Source organism: Lonchura striata, chromosome Z, assembly GCF_046129695.1.
Source record: "Lonchura striata isolate bLonStr1 chromosome Z, bLonStr1.mat, whole genome shotgun sequence".
NCBI lineage: Eukaryota > Metazoa > Chordata > Aves > Passeriformes > Estrildidae > Lonchura > Lonchura striata.
The window spans coordinates 39,671,952-39,689,026 of record NC_134642.1 but is presented as its reverse complement, the minus strand read 5'-3'; the positions used below and the strand labels follow the sequence as shown (position 1 = coordinate 39,689,026).

The 17,075-nt window shown below is 58.5% G+C and overlaps 1 protein-coding gene across 1 annotated transcript; it reads right to left on the bottom strand.

The window, feature by feature from the left end:
- Nucleotides 1–489: 489 nt before the first annotated feature.
- On the bottom strand, nucleotides 490–11,979 carry NPR2 (natriuretic peptide receptor 2). The gene is made up of 22 exons (XM_021554732.2): nucleotides 11,256–11,979; nucleotides 6,231–6,430; nucleotides 6,035–6,148; nucleotides 5,637–5,772; nucleotides 5,450–5,544; nucleotides 5,237–5,369; nucleotides 5,032–5,116; nucleotides 4,821–4,941; nucleotides 4,252–4,326; nucleotides 4,012–4,089; nucleotides 3,761–3,865; nucleotides 3,425–3,496; nucleotides 3,188–3,347; nucleotides 2,959–3,114; nucleotides 2,711–2,879; nucleotides 2,453–2,599; nucleotides 2,159–2,282; nucleotides 1,965–2,033; nucleotides 1,701–1,875; nucleotides 1,516–1,614; nucleotides 1,332–1,423; nucleotides 490–1,163 (listed from the first exon to the last, which is right to left on the bottom strand). The coding sequence occupies exons 1-22, from the start codon at nucleotides 11,977–11,979 to the stop codon at nucleotides 1,110–1,112; spliced, it is 3,183 nt and encodes a 1,060-aa protein (XP_021410407.1). The 3' UTR covers nucleotides 490–1,109.
- Nucleotides 11,980–17,075: the final 5,096 nt, after the last annotated feature.

The following is a 17,075-nucleotide window of genomic DNA, read 5'->3' as shown; positions in this document are numbered from 1 at the left end:
TCCCTGTTGCAAGTCACTGTTGACCCAAACCACATTGTGGCCCCAAAATTTCCTCCTTAGGCATGGAAGCAGAGCCCCTGGCACAGCCCCATCCCGTGGGACACGTCCCCTCCTGGTGTATGCAGGGGGTGACACACAGCGTTGTTCCAGTCCCCAGACACAGGTGTGTTCCAGTAAGAGGCGGCAGTGGAGCGGCCAGAGCATGAGCTCAGAGGAATGCACTGCAGCCCTCACGCCAAAGCAAACCCATGGCAGCTCTGCCTTCCCAGCACCACCCAAGCCCTCAACAGCCACTGCTGCGATCGCCCAGCATTGGCTCCCCGTGCCCACACTCCTGCCCTATACTGCAGACAGACCCCCGGGATACGATGTTTTGGGATGTTTCAGGCAGCTGTCACCAGCCCAAGCTGAGTTCCATATTGGTGTTCCCCTGGCCTCCCTCCCATCTTGGCATGCTGGGGCAGAGCGAAGTAGAGGCCACAGGACAGATGGATCTGGGGAAGTTTGTATTTCAACAAAATAGTTGCAGGGAGTCCTATATTTACACCTGGAGGAGGGATGGGTATTTACATGACCCGGTGGGGTTATATACAGGGGAAGGGGAGACTGGGGAGGGGGGGAGCTGCGGCATTGAAGCCTGACCTGGCCAAGGAGTCAGTCTTGGCAGGAATCCCCATTTCCCCCCACCCCAGGGATGGGTTGACATGGGCACAACTTCTGCTGGGGACCAGGTACTGAAAAGAGACGGCAAAGTGCCCTGCGGGGCAGCCAGGCCCCAGAGAAGCTCAGAGCCAGCTGAGCCACAGGAGAGAGGGCAGGGGTGGCAGACCTCAGAGGGTGGGGGGAATAAAAGGTCTCTTGGGCTGGATGAGGGCTTGTTACCCCACTCCAGCAGAGGCTGTGGGGAAGGTGGGCTTTGCTGGTGCTGATGGCGGGGAGCAGACGGTGCTGTGGCCGCTGCCCCACCTTGCCCAGGCCCTGCTGAAGCAGGGGGGCTGCAGAGTCAGGTGGATGCAGTGATGCGGGGTGCTGTGCATCCAGGGGTACCAGAAAGCACTGGTGGCCCCATTGAGCTGGGGGCTCTGCCACAGCCACTGGGCTCAAATTACTTAAGGGTCTTTCCTCTCACCCAGCAGCCAGTATGTCCGCATCTTTCCCTTGCCCTGGAGGCAGAGGTGAGTAAGTTAGACCCTGCTTGCACCTGGAGCAGCTTCTTGGGTGTCATCCCCAGCACTGCGAGCAACAAGGGGTCGTAGCCCCAACCCACCTCCCCACTGCATTCCCCTGTGGTTGGAAGGGGCAGTACCCCAGCGGCATCACTGTGCCCTCACCTTCATTTCTACATCACCACGCAGCTCCAGCTCAAAGCATCCAAACTCATCCAGGACTTCTTTGGTGGCAGATGAGACATGGATCTTCAGGGCTGAGTAGCACAGAGGAGCAAGAGAGACATGGCTGGGTGCCATGGGAACAGGACACACCCCGTGGCTCTGGACTTCAGCTTTCCTGGCTTACCCTGGCCGTTGGATTCCATGCGGGATGCAGTGTTCACCGTGTCCCCGAAGAGGCAGTAACGCGGCATCTTCAGACCCACCACTCCGGCACAGACGGGACCTGCAGGCACAGAGGCACTTGGGGATGCTGCAGGGCAGGCAGATGGGTGGGCAAGTACGCCCCAGCTGGCTAGCATGGGGGCTCACCGGTGTGTATGCCAATGCGCAGGTGGAGCTGGTCGTTGGGACGGTGACGGATCTTGAAGGTTTTGACAGCCTCGAGCAGGGCCAGGGCCATACGGACAATCTCACGGGCATGCAGCTTCCCGTTGCGCACTGGCAGCCCCGAGACCACCATGTAGGCATCCCCGATGGTCTCCACCTGTGGGGGCAGGGGGGGCAGGTACCACCTGGGCTCCTTGCTGCCTGCCTCACTCTGGGGGGGCTGCGCTTGCTCACCACACCACTCACCTTGTAGACATCAAAATTGTCGATAATGGCATCAAAGCAAGTGTAGAGATCATTCAGCAGCATCACAACCTGGATGGAACAAGGGTGTGTGTACATCTGGGAGAGGACATCCCCCAACCCCAGGGATGGCACTGCCAGGGTGTGAGACCTCAACCAGCACCACAGAGGTGCTAGCCCCCAAGTCCTGCTCTCACCTGCATGGGAGTGCTCTCTGCTGAGAGGGCGGTGAAGCCCACGATGTCACTGAAGTAGATGGTGACACTGTCAAAAGCCTCAGCCCGCACTGTCTCTCCACGCTTCAGCTGCTCTGCCACGGAACTGGCAAGGATAGTGGTGAGCTCCACCCCAAACCCACTGTTCCCCCTGGAACCTTTGCCTCACACCAGCACAGAAAGCTGGCAAGGGACCCCATACTTGCATAGCAGTAGGTACAAGCTGAACCCATGCCAACCCTCAGACCCACACACTCCCTTGTGTCCCCATCTCACTGGGGCAGAATCTGGTAGAGGAGGTTCTCTGCCTTGCGCTTCTCCTCTAGGTAGGCCTGTGTCCTCTCTTCCACCAGCTTCTCCAGGTTGTTGGCATACTGTTCCATGCGCGACAGCAGGTTGTCCAGGATGCTGGTGCTTCCCTCCCTGCCAGGGTGCAGTAAGTTGGCACTGCAGGAAGAGGTGACCCCCACCACCACCCCCATGGCTGTCCCCACTCCCACCCAGGGCCACTGTCCCTGCATGCCAACCACCCACTTGTTGAATCTACGGATGAAGATCTTGATCTGACTGAAGTCAGGGCGCTCAGCTGGCTCCTGCGCCCAGCAGCGTTCCATTAGCACTGCCAGCTCCTCGCTGTGCACCCCGATGTCGATGGAGGGGCGGAAGAAGGGCTTCTGGCTGTTACGCACCTTCTGCACAATCTCTGCCAGGGTGTGGCCAACAGTGAGCACCAGACTTCCATGGTGGGGAAGGACCTCCACACACGTGCTCTCCATCCTCACCTTTGGGGCTTAAGTCCATGCCCTCGATGTAGAAGGGACCATTGCGCAAAGCAACCTCCTGCACGATGATGCCAAAGCTGTAGACATCAGCTTTCTGCATGCCCGGGGTGGGCAGGTGTCCCTTTTGCAGCAGCTCTGGTGCTGTCCACAGCTTCTCTGGTGGGACAAAGAAATGGAACTGTGAGACAGGGCCACAACATCCTTCTGGTCCTCCCAGGTAGGCACTCACTGGCATAGAGTGCATGCGTGTCCTCATTGTCGCTTGGCGAGCGGAAGCTGGCCAGGCCATAGTCGGTGATCTTCAGCACAAAGCGGCTGTCCACCACGCAGTTGGATGACTTGAGGCTGCCGTGATGGCCAATGATGCTGTTGTGCAGGAAGGCCATTCCCTGCGACAGATGGACACAGTGAAACTCGTATCTTTCAGGCACCTCTCCCCATCCCCTCACACCTCTCAGCTGGATACCTTGACAATGTCATTGATGAGGGAGTAGCGAAACATCCAGTCCAGGTTGATACTCTCATTCTCCAGGACATCCTGCGGTAGCACATTGAGTGGACCCCACCAAGCACCCAGGTCATGGTGATGGCCAGCCTCACCAAGTGCCCAGCTCAGGGCGTCTGCAACACCCACCCCCACCCCTCCACTGGCTTCTGACACCTGCTTGGACAGCTCAGCTCTGAGCATTATTGCTAGGGCTCAGGTGGCCACCAGCATCCACAGCCCTGTCCACAACACGGAGCCCAGCTGGGTCACCAGGAATGTCTAAATGTCACCTGCAGTGTCCCCAAGCCCCGCTACCTGCAAGCTGCCCCGTGGGCAGTACTCAGTGATGATGCAGATGTTGGGGGGGTCAATGCATGCCCCGATGAAGCGGGTCAGGTGGTTGAACTGGATATCTCGCATCTGCAGGTGGAAGCGAATCCAAGACAGTTTTGGGGTCAAAGGGCATGAGCTGCTAGGAGGGTGCTCCTGCTACCCTCCCACATGCTCAGGATCAATCCCTGCACTCCCAAGCAGGTTGCCCACCCTAGCTCAGACCCCAAACCTACATGCTTTAGCTCGAAAAGCACCTGCCGTGTCAGCTCAATTCGCTTCTTGTTGATGTGCTTAATGGCCACAACATTGCCCTGGGGTGTTTGGGAAGGGAAAAAGGTCAATGTCCACTGGATGAATATGCAAAGGGAAGGAAAGTGCCAGCATCCTGCATGATGGGGGTGCAGCCAAGTGGGAGCACAACAGAGCTGGGGCATTTCATAGGTAGGATTCAGCTCCCTGCCTGGTGCACTGACCTTGAAGTGGCCGGTGTTGGCGAAGATCTGGTACTTGCCATGGGTGGTCATCAGGGAGCCATAGCTGGAGCCACGCTGTGGGAATATGGGGTTTAGGGAGAGGACCCCACCAATGGAGCAGGGCAGGGACATCCAAGGCGTTCAGGGATGGTGCAGGATGGGCTCTAAGGGTCAGGACAAGCTCTGCATGCTCTGTAGGAAAGAAGAAGACTCCAGGATGAGGCATAGTGCACTGCATGGAGTGTAGGACATGGAACAGGTATGTCTATAGGGGATGGAGGGCAACACAGGGGCTTGATGAAGTATGGTGCTACATAGAGAATTCAGGGCTGTGTAGAGGAAGAATCTACTGTGGCTCTGCAGGGGATGGAAAGTCATGCCAGGGATGGATGGAATAAGTTTCTATAGGGAATGGGCTGGATGAAGGGCTGTGTTGAAGAGAGATTCAGTGGGGCTGTGGCTTTGTAGGAAACAGAGGGTGATTAAAGGGATCCACAGGGAGCAGTGTGATGCAGGGAGGGAAGGCAGCACAGGGGCAGGGGTGGTGCCTCAGGGATGGCTCCTCTAACCAGGGACAAGGTGAGCCGGCTGCCAGCTGCCTTGTGGTACCGCTCAGGACTTCCAAACTGCAGCTCATCCCAGCGGATCCTCCAGAGCATGCTGGCAAGCTCCTTCTCCAGCATCAGCTTCCTGGGGGACACATAAGGGTCAGGCCCCCATCCCCTGTGCCCTGCCTGCCCGCCCACACATCAGACAGAGGTTCTCCCAGTCCTGACTGACCTGAAGATGAGGAAGCTGGAGATGCCAAACATGACAAAGGTGAGGCCAGTGCCCAAAGCCACGATGGCCAGCATAGAGAGGGGGGCTGCAGGCAGGAGAGAATGTGTCAGTGTGGTCCTGCTGGCCAGCTATGACAGCCAGACTGACATGCATCCATATGGAAGCTTGCTGGGGTCCAAGGGATATGGGGACCCAGGACACCCACTTTTATCACAGGAGGGGTCATCCACATCAAAGACACAGGGAGGGTTGTCCAAGGGGGGAGCCCCCTTCACCCAGGGGATGGGTCGTCCCAGCCAGTGGATTTGCTTCTCCACACCCGAGTAGTGTCCCACCACCTAAGGCAGAGAGAGATGAGGCCACCCCCAGACCCCACCATCCCATCCCCCAATCCCAGCCAGGGGGAACCTCCCCCCACCTCATACTGCCCAGTCTTGGGGTCACTCATGGCCCATAGGTTGAAGTCAGTGTCCCGGTCATTATTGCTGTCCATGCTCACAAGCCCTGTGACACCTGTCAGAAAATTAAGATGCAGGTGGGATGGGGACTGAGTTCCACCACCCTTACAGCACCCAGCCACCCAGTTGCTCCCATCCCCGTGTTACCCTGGAACTTGCGGTCCCGCATCTTCTCAATGATGTGGGTGGCGTTTTTCTTGGAGCCGCCCTCACGCAGAGTCTCATTCAGCACCATGGCGTACAGCAGCATCCCATCATAGAAACACCCCGCCACCAGGTTCATCTGCCAGGGGGAATCTGAGCACACCCACAGCCACACACACAGGAGCATCCCAGAAGGATTCACACCAGGACCATGCACCCACCCACTGCCTCATAACTACTCTGGGACCAACACCCTGCAGGGATTGCAGTGCTTGTGAATGTTCCAACCAGGGATGACCCCTCTGGCATTGTATGTTGCCCGACCCTCTGCATCTTGGTGAGGTGCCTCAGACCCACGTGAAGGGACCCCACCACCCCAGCATGCAGGGGGACTCACTCACCAGGGAGTAGTTGAGTTGCACCCCAAATTTCTGCTTAGCTCGCAGGATGAGCTGGGTTTGGAAATGCTGGTACTCAGGGTTTTGGGGCTCATAGTAGGTGATCACCAGCACCATCTGCAACCAAGCATAGCACCCTGGTTCACATATTGGGGCCAGGCTGGGAAGGTTTGTCCCCAGGCAGGAAGGCACAGCTCACCTGGAAAGCCTCACGCAGTCCTGAGTCCTGGCCTGGGCTCTCCTGCCACGGTTTGAAGGGGTCACGGGCAGAGTCACCCCGGAGACTCTCCCCAAAGACATCCAGGTAGAAGAAGACGTAGTCGCCATTGGTGAGGTTCTCCTGTTGTGCTAACTGCATGATTTGCCGCAGCATCTCTGGCGGCCCACAGAGATACACCACTGCCAGAGAGAGGCAGGGGCTTCAGTGGGGCCGGAACACCCCACTGCACCCCAGCCACACAGCCAGGAATGGGACAGGTGGGGTAGAGCAGCCTCGGGAGCACTGGGAGACTGCGGGCAGTGAGGGGCGATGGAGCAGGCAGATGGGGCACTGCTTGTCTCACTGCCTCCCTGTGACCCATGGCCAGATGCATAGCCCCTGCTGGCCAGACCCACTCCTGCCCCATCAATCACCTCGGACTGAAGGGAAAGAGGAGAACAGGGAAAAACTTGCTCGAAATCATGAGGTGGACGCCCCAGGCACAGACCCACACAACCTGATCCAGCAAAAGCCAGCTAGAGGATGTCTCCCCCCTGCATCAGCTTCCGGGCTGCTCCATGCCAGCCCTAGCCTCGGAATCAGGGGGGCTGGGAGAGGCACTGGAGCCGTGCGCCGGAGGCCCCTGGGGAACTCAGGCTGTGGAATGGGACAAACCCATGTTTGGGATCGTGGCCAGCTGTCTGTGCGGCAGGAATGCGCAGGTTCCCAGATTCCAGCACCTTCGAAGGCTACTAATTGGAAACAGAGCATCTTGCCGGTGTGACCCAGACAACAAGGGGGTGCCCGGGCCCCGTCAGGACCTGTCCCCACCCTCTGCTGGGGGCTTGGTCAGCCCCCATGGGATGCCCACCAAGGGCTGTGTGGGGCCGGCATGCCGCTGGCACACGGCATTACAGGCTGTGGGGATGGGTGCCTAAAAGTGTCCAAACCCCCCGAGCAGGGGCCCTCCGTGCCCTTGCTGAGGATCCTGACACTGCCTCCTCCCTCCCCCCGGAAAACCAGGGCCCCCGCTCCAGCCAGTCTGGCTGGGAACCCAGGATTGAGCAACGGAGGAGGCGGCGGCAGCGGGTGCTGGAGGAATGTCACGCTTGGGCGCTGGCCCCGACACACAGCTCTTCTGCATGGGGCCCAGCGCCCCGGCTGGACCTGAGGACTGGGGGGGCTGGGGACAGCAAGGAAGCACCGCACACTGGGAAGGGGTCTCTGCTGCTGGAAGGCACCCGGCCACGCAGGCACCATGTAGGCAGCAGGGCTGGCAGTGTCACCCACAGGGGTAGTGAGGAAGCCCACAGGTGGGAGAAAGAGAGCTAGCACAGCCACCTTGGGCACAGGGAATCCACAGCAATGTGGGGAGCCGCTTCTGGGTATGGGGGAGGGAGAAATCGCAGCACTGTGGGCAGTGTGTGAGCAATAGCCTGCTTCAGGATTTGAAATGGTTCCCTCTGCATGCTGCAATACTTCAAATAAATACTCTTGGCTTTTTCACTTTGCTAGTCCTGCATCAAGAAATGTCCCCAGATTTCTCATCCAGGGTGGACAGCTCAGCACCTCTCCAACACACAGAGCCTGAGGGTTCCACCCAAAGACATAGATGGGACCCTCCTTATCCCACTGCAGGCACCAAGAAAAGGGAGCCACAGGGGCTAGGGAGCCATAACAGCTGGTGGCAGATGGTGGGACACTGCAGGCAGCCAGCCCCTGCGGCGGCAGCGAAAGCCTGCCTGGTCAAAGGCCACCAAGAAAGGAGATGGACGGCGCCTAGACGGCTCCCTGGGGACAGGCTGCATGAGCTGTGCAGAAGGAAGGGTCAATGCTTGGGGCTCTCCCTGAGGCAGGCATCTGCCTCCAGCTGGCAGCTTCCTGCACAGCCAGCAGCGCCTTAGGGGGCTCACACACACCCCATGGGCCGGCAAATGGCCAAAGGCAGCCTCAGCATCACCCAGGATAAGAGGAATTAAGTTCTGCAGGGCTGGAGTACATCCAGACCCCTGACATTTATTTAGGGGGTGTTTCTGTCATAGGTGGCAGAGTGCCAGGTCCCAGGGGAGGGGCAGGACCACAAGCATGCAGATGAGGTGGCACAACATTGCTTGACCCTTGCATGATGGAAGATAGCCCTGAAATGAGGGCAAATCCCAGGTTCAGGCAGAAAACCCCAGTTTCAAGCAGTCCCACCAGCACAGGGCACTGCAGCGCAGGAACTGTCACCCTGGCCCAGGGAGAGCATGGGGGTGAAGACCAAATGCACTCCCCTCCAGCAGCACCACCTGGCCATCTCCCCAGGCAGGGCACCTGGGCTTTTTGCAGGCAGATGCTCTGGTAATTCCCTCAACCACAGCTCTAATTATATCAGTGCTTTTGCAAATGGCAGGAGAGATGTGGGCCCCTGCACGTCGCCCAGGCCCCAGTGAGGGGGGCAATCCCACCCCTGTCGTGCCCGTTCATTAGACCTGTGAATGTCAAGAACCAGCAGTGCTAGGGAAGCACAGAGGGGCAGGGAAACAGCTTTCTCTAGCAAATGTTCACCAAACTCCTGCCCATGACTTGAGAGAAGGAAGGTGAAGCCATGAGGGATGATACTAGTGTTATTGCACATCATGGACATGGATGCAGCTGAAGACCTTGCTTCTATCTCCACTCCATTCCATGCAGGGGTCTCAGCCCCTGGGACAGCCTTGCAAGTCTCCATTCCCTGCCCCACACACCTGGGCTAGGAAAGGGCCTATAACCAGCTCTGAAGCCCTGAGCACCCACCTCCGTGGGTGCTCCGTCCAAGCACTCAGCCCCACTCAGTCCCACACCCTGGCGCCATCTCTGAGCTGTGGCCAGAGAGGCACAGACCCTCTCAACATCCCTGCCCATGGTAGGGGAATGGAACTAAATGATCTTCAAGATCCCTTTCAACCCAAGCCTTTCCATGGTTCTGTGATTCTATGACCCCAGCTTAGAAAGCCCTCGGGTCTCTGTCCATGCCTGGCTTTCTACCCCAGCAGCCACGACCCCCTGCCTGCACCAGGAGGGATTGATTCCCATTGGGGTAATTTACAGCACCAAGATGGAAATGTTGATGGGAATCACTGATTTCAGCCTTTCTTCCTGCAAAGTTCTTTGCCCTCATCCCATAAGAAGCTCCAAACCCCATGGCTGGTGATGGCACATGCAAGATGGTACAAGCCCCATCCCAGTGGGGCAGCCATGGGATGCTCACTCTATGGAGTCAGCCTCACTGGCCTCAGTCCTGATGGGAACTCAGTCCAGCACCCCAGAGCACCTCCCTGCTGCAGCCTGGTCCTGCCCAGCCTTGGACACAAGTCCTGCTGGCCCATCTGGCTCCATTTATCTGGGCTAGATGTCCTTCCTAATGACACAGCATCTCAGAATCCATTAAGAAGCATTGCAGAGTGGCTGACTCCAGGATTGATACACCCTGCTCATCAATAATGAAAGAGCATCAGGCTACCCTTGCTCTCCAGCTGCCTCAGTAAGCCCTCCATTTCCTCCCGCTCCCAATATAGCTGCTCTCCTGGGGCACTCGCATGGCACCAAATTGATTTATCCCTCCATCAGCAGGGTGGGGCTATCACAGCCCCATCCTGGGTGTGCAGCAGGGACAAGGCACAGCCTTGGGGCGCCCAGGTGCCACTCTGGGGTGTCTGTCTGAGCACAGTACAACCACATAGGTATGTTGGCATCATGCTTCTCTAGGTATGTAACCACAGCTGACGCTGTTCTCCAGAGAGCTGCATCCTCACTATCACCTTCAGCCTCCAAGGACATGCCTGGGTCACGCTGATCCTGCTAATACAGAGGCTGCCCCTCACAGCACGTGTCCCACCAAGCTGGGGGTCTGCCCCAGCTTTTGTTAGCAAAGGTTGACTGGACTGGGGGCCTGGGAGGGAGACACTGTGCCTCCTCCTCCTGCTGCATCCTAGCCCCTCCACTGATACAGGTTTTGGCCTGGGGAGGGGCTCAGATTCTGTCTTGTCCCCTGTGAACGCATCTCCTGTGCAGGTCCTGCTGCTCCTCTAGCCCCACTGTGACAAATCTTCTCAATCCTCATGGCACCCCACACAGACCCCATTTTGCCCACCTCTCCCTGTGCCCCACATAAGTCCCACTGTGCCCTCAGAACATCCTCATGCCCCAGACGGGTCCCACTGTGCCTCCAGCCCCTCCTTGTGCTCCACAGGGGTCCCACTCCTCCTCTGGCCCCTTGCAATGCCCTACCACAGGTGTCACTCTGCTCACTCCCTACTGCATCCCACATGAGTCCCACCAGATCCTTGTTCCCTCGCCGTGCCTCACAAGGGCGCCATTTTGCTCTCGACCCCTCACAAGTCCCACTGTGTCCTCAGACTGTCATGGTGCCCCACAAAGGTGCCACTGTCTCCTTGGATTGTTGCTGCACCCCACATGATCACACTCAGTTCCCATCTCCTTGCTGCACCCTACATGTATCTCACTGCCCTCTCTGACACTTGCTGTGCCCTGTGTGGATCTCCATTGTCCCCAATCCCTTGGTGTGCCTCAAACAGGTCCCACTGCCACCCTGGTCCCTTTTTGTGCCACACATGCATCCCACCGTATTCCCAATCCTTTGCTGCGTCCTGCAGCGGTCCCGCTGTATCCCCATCCCCTCTTTGTGCCCCAGATGTGTCCTGCTGTTCCCTTAACCCCTTCCTGTACCCTACATACATGTCGTCCACGGTATCCCAGTCCCCTTGCTGCACCCCATCCTTCCCCCTGCTGTGCCTCAGACGGGTCCAATGCCCCCCACCGTCCCCCACACAGATCCCATCGCACCCTCAGCCCCTCGCTGTGCCCCGCGGAGGATTTTGCCTCCCCCCCTCGAAGCCCTACGCGGATCTCCCGAGGGGAGCCCCCTCCGCTCTCCCTTCCTCTTCCCACTCCCACACCGCCACCCCTGCTCCCCGGGCGCTCAGCCCGATCCCGCCCGTGGTCACGGTGTCCCCCCCGCACCCCACGCCGCGCCACCCCACGCACCGCGTCCGTTGGCTTTGATGAAGTGGACGGCAGTGTCGGGGCCGCCCTCCTCGGGGGAGTAGATGTGGACGGTGACAGTGAGGTTGTTGCCATCCTGCAGCTCCTGGTAGACACCCTCGACGGTGAAGTAGTAGGGTCGGTCGTCGGTCTTGCGGTCCACGTAGAGGAGCACGGCGCGGGCGCTCCAGTTGAAGTGCGCGTGGAGGTGGGAGACGAAGGCGCCCAGTTTGGGTGCCGAGGGCCCGGTGCGCACCGTCGTGCTGTAGTGCTCCCGTTTGCGGCTGAAACCCGCGGCCACCGCTCCGCCGGTGATGAGGGGCAGCCGCCAGTGAGAAGCGAAGCGCCCCACCGACGCGGCGGGGTACACGCAGCCCGGCCCGAACAGCACGTCGGGGTCGTGGTAGAGCTTCAGGTCCACGGCGTTGAGCGGTGCCACGTACTCGGAGCAGGCGCCCTCCAGCTCCGAGCTCATGAACTCGACGCGCACCGAGAAGGGCCGCGGCAGCAGCGGCGGTTCGCCCCGCTCCAGCGCCTCCAGCGCCAAGCTGAGCGCCGGACCCACGCGCGGCCAAGCCCACGCGTAGCTCACGTTGCGCTCCGGCAGCACTACCGCCACCGTCAAGTTGGCGGGCGCCCCGTTGGGGGTCGCCGCCCGCCGCCCCGCGCCCGTCGGGACCGGCAGCAGCAGCAGCGCCAGCAGCGGCAGCGGCAGCGGCGGAGCCATGGGCCGCGCTGGCTCCTCCGCCCCGGCCGCCGCCCGCCGCTCCGGCGCCCCCGCCGCGCCCCCGCCGCGCCCCCGCCCCGCCGACCGCCGCCGACCGCCCTCCCCCGGGGGGCGGCGCCGCCGGTCCCCGCCCGGCCGGACGGGCACCGGGATGGGCGGCACCGCGACGGGGCGGGGGGCGGTGTCCCCGGAGAAGGGGGGGGCTAGGGGTGGGGCTAGCGGGGAGCGGGGCGCTGGTTGGGGTGGTGGGGGGATGGTGGGGTGTTCGGCGTATCTCGCTTCCAGACTGGTGAAGTGTTCCCCAGCGGGGAAGTAGAGACCGCGGTCCGCAGGTCCGGCGGCCACTAGTAGGCAGGGACTGAGGGAGGGGGTGCCCGTGTTTTAGGGGGTCCGGGAGGGGAGGTAGGGAGGGGCATCCGCGTTCGGGGTGTCCCCAGTGGGTGGAGGACCAAGGGACGTGTACTTTGGTTCTGGTGAGGTGCAGTGAGGGGAATCGGAGAAGAGGGCATCGGTTTGGGGCAGGGGACTGGGGTGTCCGGCTTCTGAGTGGAGGGGTTGGGGCCGGGCTCGGAGGCCACATCGGGGGATAAAGGGAGGGAGGTCCCCAGAGCCTGTGGCTTCCAGTGGGCAGGGATTGAAGAGTGTGTACGTGGGATCTAGGGTCCGTGAGGGGAATCGGGGAGGGAGCATTAGAGTTTGGAGCGTCCCCATCGGGTGGGGGGTTCAGAACAGAGAACAGATTCTCTGTTCGCGGAGCTGCAGTGAAGGAGTGAGCATCCAGGTTCTGAGGTACCCCAATGACTAGGGACTGGGGAGGGGATGTCTCTTGCTGGGGGTCCCTAGGGTTTGGGGAAGTCAGTGGGGTGTGGGGGATGTGCATGATGGGGCAAAGGGGTAGCCTGGGGAGGGCTGTGAGGATGTGAAGGGATACACAGCTGTAGGGTACAGCCAGCTGGAGGGGGAGGGAATATCCTGGGTGTGAGTGTCCTCACAAGGCATTTTTGGGAGGTCTTAAGTTCTCGGATAAAGTAGGAATCAGGCTCTGAGGAGGGGTTTCCCGGGATCTGTCTGCCTCCCTTGTGGGGGCCACCAGTGCTTAGGCTGTGGGTATCTCCCGTGGTGGAAGGATAGGAGGTTGGAGATGTCCTCGGGGATTTGGGATGCAGGGAGGCACCTGGGGATTTGGACCCTGAGAACTGGGATGCCCTGGGGAGCCCGACGTCCCCGAGACCCAATGTGTTTCCCCAACAGTGGAGGGTGCACTGAAACCCGTGCCGACACGATCCCTGACAGGGCAGGGGGAGGTGAGGGCAGGGGATGGCAGGGGGCTGGATGCCACGGGCATGTCACCACTGCAGCTTTTGGGGCTTCACACCCTCTGCTATAGGACACAAGCCTGTGGGCTGCTGGGGTAGGAGGGTGGAGGCATACGGGTGGACCACGAGGGAGCGTTCGGGGTGCAATGAGCCTTGCACAAGCCCCCATGGCGTCGTGGGACTGGGATAACGCGGGCAGAGCGGGTCTGCCGGTCCTCCCGGGGATCTGGGAAGGACCTAAGGGTACGTGATGGGCTGCCATGGGGGACCGCCCAGCCAGAGAGGACACAGAGGTGCCGTGCGTTTGTTTGCAGGGCGCGTCGGTGGGGTAAGGGGGTCTCGGCGGAGGCAGCATGCCTACGGTGCATTCCTGGCATTCCCAGCCTGCTGCCTGCTCCCATCGGGCGGGGGTGGGGGGCGATAAAGACTGGAGGGGGGCGTTGGGGCTGGTGCCAGCCCCTTCCCCATGGCTCAGAGTTGTGTGGGGCGGGATGCTTCTGTGTGGGAGCACGGGGGAGCGCACTGGCTGCACGGCGGCCTCGCAGGTCTTGCCGGTGCCACTGGGCCTTCAAGGTCCTGTGTGGTTCAGATGCGTGAGGGATGCTGCGCTGAGCGGCGGGCAGGGTGCCGCTGTCCCCTCCGGGATTTTGGGGCAGCCCACCAGAGCAGAGCAGCACGGCACTACAGGGTGCCCCAGGATGGGTCCTTCCACCTCTGGGGTTGCCGGGAATCACAGTCCCTCTCGCTGTCCCTACATTCACACTGCAGATGTCGCCACTTGGAGTGATGCTCGTGGGGTCACGGAGCTCGGCTCCCCCAACCCGCCACAACCCGAGACGAAGAGATTGCATTGCCAGCTATAATTACCTCGGTCCAGTGTGGTACGGCGCTGGCAGCGGAGCCTGAGCCGAAGGACAGTGAAATCCAACCGACAGTGATTACATCCAGAAATGAGAAGCTGGAAAGATTTGGAAGAGCTTCTCCATGGAGTGTAGTGTAGGGCTGGGCATGGCGGGGTGGTGATGGTCCCACTGAAGAGCACAGGATCAAAGAAATCACAGGTGCCCCCAGACTAGATATGTGGCTTCCTTCCTGAGGCTCCGGTGGCACAGGCCAAAGGGGACACAGAGGGGCTGACAACAGACTGAGTGGAAAAAGCCCCCGCAGTGACCTCTCCAGGACGTGGTGCTGCTCCCGCAGGATCTGCGGCGGGAGGGATGCCGCCAGCGGAGGAACGACTCTGGTAAAACAAAATAGAGATATGGGGGAGAAAAGCAGAGGGAGTGGAGGGAACGAGGGAGAAGCCGGTGGGGATTCGCTTATGGAGGGATGGGGTGCGTGTGATGCCCGTGACGGGGAATGTGGATGCGGCGGTACCCAGTGTGTGCGGGTGTGAGCCACCAGAGGGGGCCCAGCCACCGCCGCGCGTCGCACACCCTCAGCGACAGCGCTGGGACACCGCGGGGACACCACACCGACACGGCATCAACACCGCTGGGACACCACACCGACACCGCACACGGACCATACGCACACTTTATACATACACACCATGCGCACACACCATACACACACCATACACACACCATGCATACACCATACACACACACCATGCACACAACATACACACACACCATACACACGCACCATGCACACAACATACACACACACCATACACACGCACCATGCACACACACCATGCACACACCATACACACACACCATGCACACACCATGCACACACCATGCACACACACCATGCACACACCATACACACACACCATGCACACACCATGCACACACCATACACACACACCATACACACACCATACACACACCATACACACACCATACACACACACCATGCACACACACCATACACACACCATACACACACCATGCATACACCATACACACACACCATACACACACACCATAGACACACACCATATACACACACCATACACACACACCATGCACACACACCATACACACACACCATACACACACCATACACACACACCATACACACGCACCATGCACACACACCATGCACACACACCATGCACACACCATACACACACACCATACACACACACCACACACACACCATATACACACACCATGCACACACACCATGCACACACCATACACACACACCATGCACACACCATGCACACACCATGCACACACACCATGCACACACCATGCACACACACCATACACACACACCATACACACACCATGCACACACACCATGCACACAACATACACACACACCATACACACACCCCAAACACACACACCATACACACACCATACACATACACCATGCACTCACCATGCACACACACCATGCACACACACCATGCACACACCATGCACACACCATACACACACACCATGCACACACACCATGCACACACCATGCACACACCATACACACACACCATGCACACACACCATGCACACACACCATGCACACACCATGCACACACCATACACACACACCATGCACACACACCATGCACACACACCATACACACACACCATACACACACCATACAGCCTGGTGGTCTGTGGTAGTCCATGGCAGTCCACAGTGACCCAGTGTGGTGATGCATCCCCCTCTTTTCCTGGCTACCCTGAATTCTGAGAAGTGCTAGTTAGACCTAAGCCTTGAAAAACAGTGCCTGAGCTCAGCTGTTCACCAGCTTATTCCTCTTCTTTTCCCTGCTTCCAGGAACTACTGGAGCAGTTATAGCTCCTGGGTTTTTAATGAACGCTGTTGGCAACTTTTTCTTCCCCGAACGGCAAAAACATTGTTGTTTTCAGATATTCAAAGAAAGTGCAAGCTGAAACTGTGGCAAGGATGAAACATTGTTGCAACTAAAGCTCACTTTCTTGCCTCCCTGTAAACAGTGGTCCAAAATGAGACCCTTAGAGCTGCCCTGGACCACAGCAGGTTGTGGCCAGCACCTCCGTCTGAGTGGGGCCTCTCAGAGCCAGCAACTCAAGTCTGCTGTACTTGAGGATCACTTGAATGATGATGGATCCTGGGCTGATACCCTCACTCCATGAGGCTCAGCCCTTCACCTGTTGAGATGCAAAGGCATCTAAAGTGAGCATTTCACTGACCTCTGAGGGGAATTTTTCACAGGTACCTTGCTTGCACTGTCTGTGTACATGCCCCTATATATAGGCTATAGCAAATCTAGAAGGAATGCTGCTCTTTTAGGTGTTTAAGTATCTCAGATCTAAGTAACTTAGGCCTGTAAATAAGGTTTTTAGTAAGTTATACGCTAAGTTAAAAGCTGCTAAAGTGTTGTTCTTTTGCTAAGTTGTAAGTTGCCCTCACTGGCCTTTTGTCACACGCACCTAAACACACACATACATGTACACAAACACAACCCTAGATGGTTCTTACATAATTTCTGTTTTGATTGCCTGGATTTTGTTTGTTGTTCCATTTTTTCTCCTCAATGTGCCTTAACTGTCTAGTAAGTGAATCTTGCCAATGAACTTTGTCATGCTGCCACTCTATATTAAATTCAGTTTTTGCTGATACCCTTGCCAGTGATTTTTTAAGTGATCTTGAACATTCATTTGTGACACACATGCCGGTCCTAGGACTGCACCAGATCATGATGGGCACCAAGGACACAGTTATGTTTGTTTGCTCTGGGGGTCTCACGCCCCTGAGATTCCAGTCTTCTTTTCCATGTTCCCCTGGCAAGCATAACCAAACCCCTGATCCCCAGAGATGACAATTGTTTTTCCA

Excerpts from the sequence above, each read along its gene's own strand:
- NPR2 (XM_021554732.2), bottom strand. The coding sequence starts at position 11,979 with ATGGCTCCGCCGCTGCCGCTGCCGCTGCTGGCGCTGCTGCTGCTGCCG. Across the intron at positions 6,431-11,255 it reads CATCAAAGCCAACGGACGCG|TGGTGTATCTCTGTGGGCCG; the intron begins GTGCGTGGGGTG and ends TCTCTCTGGCAG. Across the intron at positions 3,866-4,011 it reads TGCTTTTCGAGCTAAAGCAT|ATGCGAGATATCCAGTTCAA; the intron begins GTAGGTTTGGGG and ends TTCCACCTGCAG.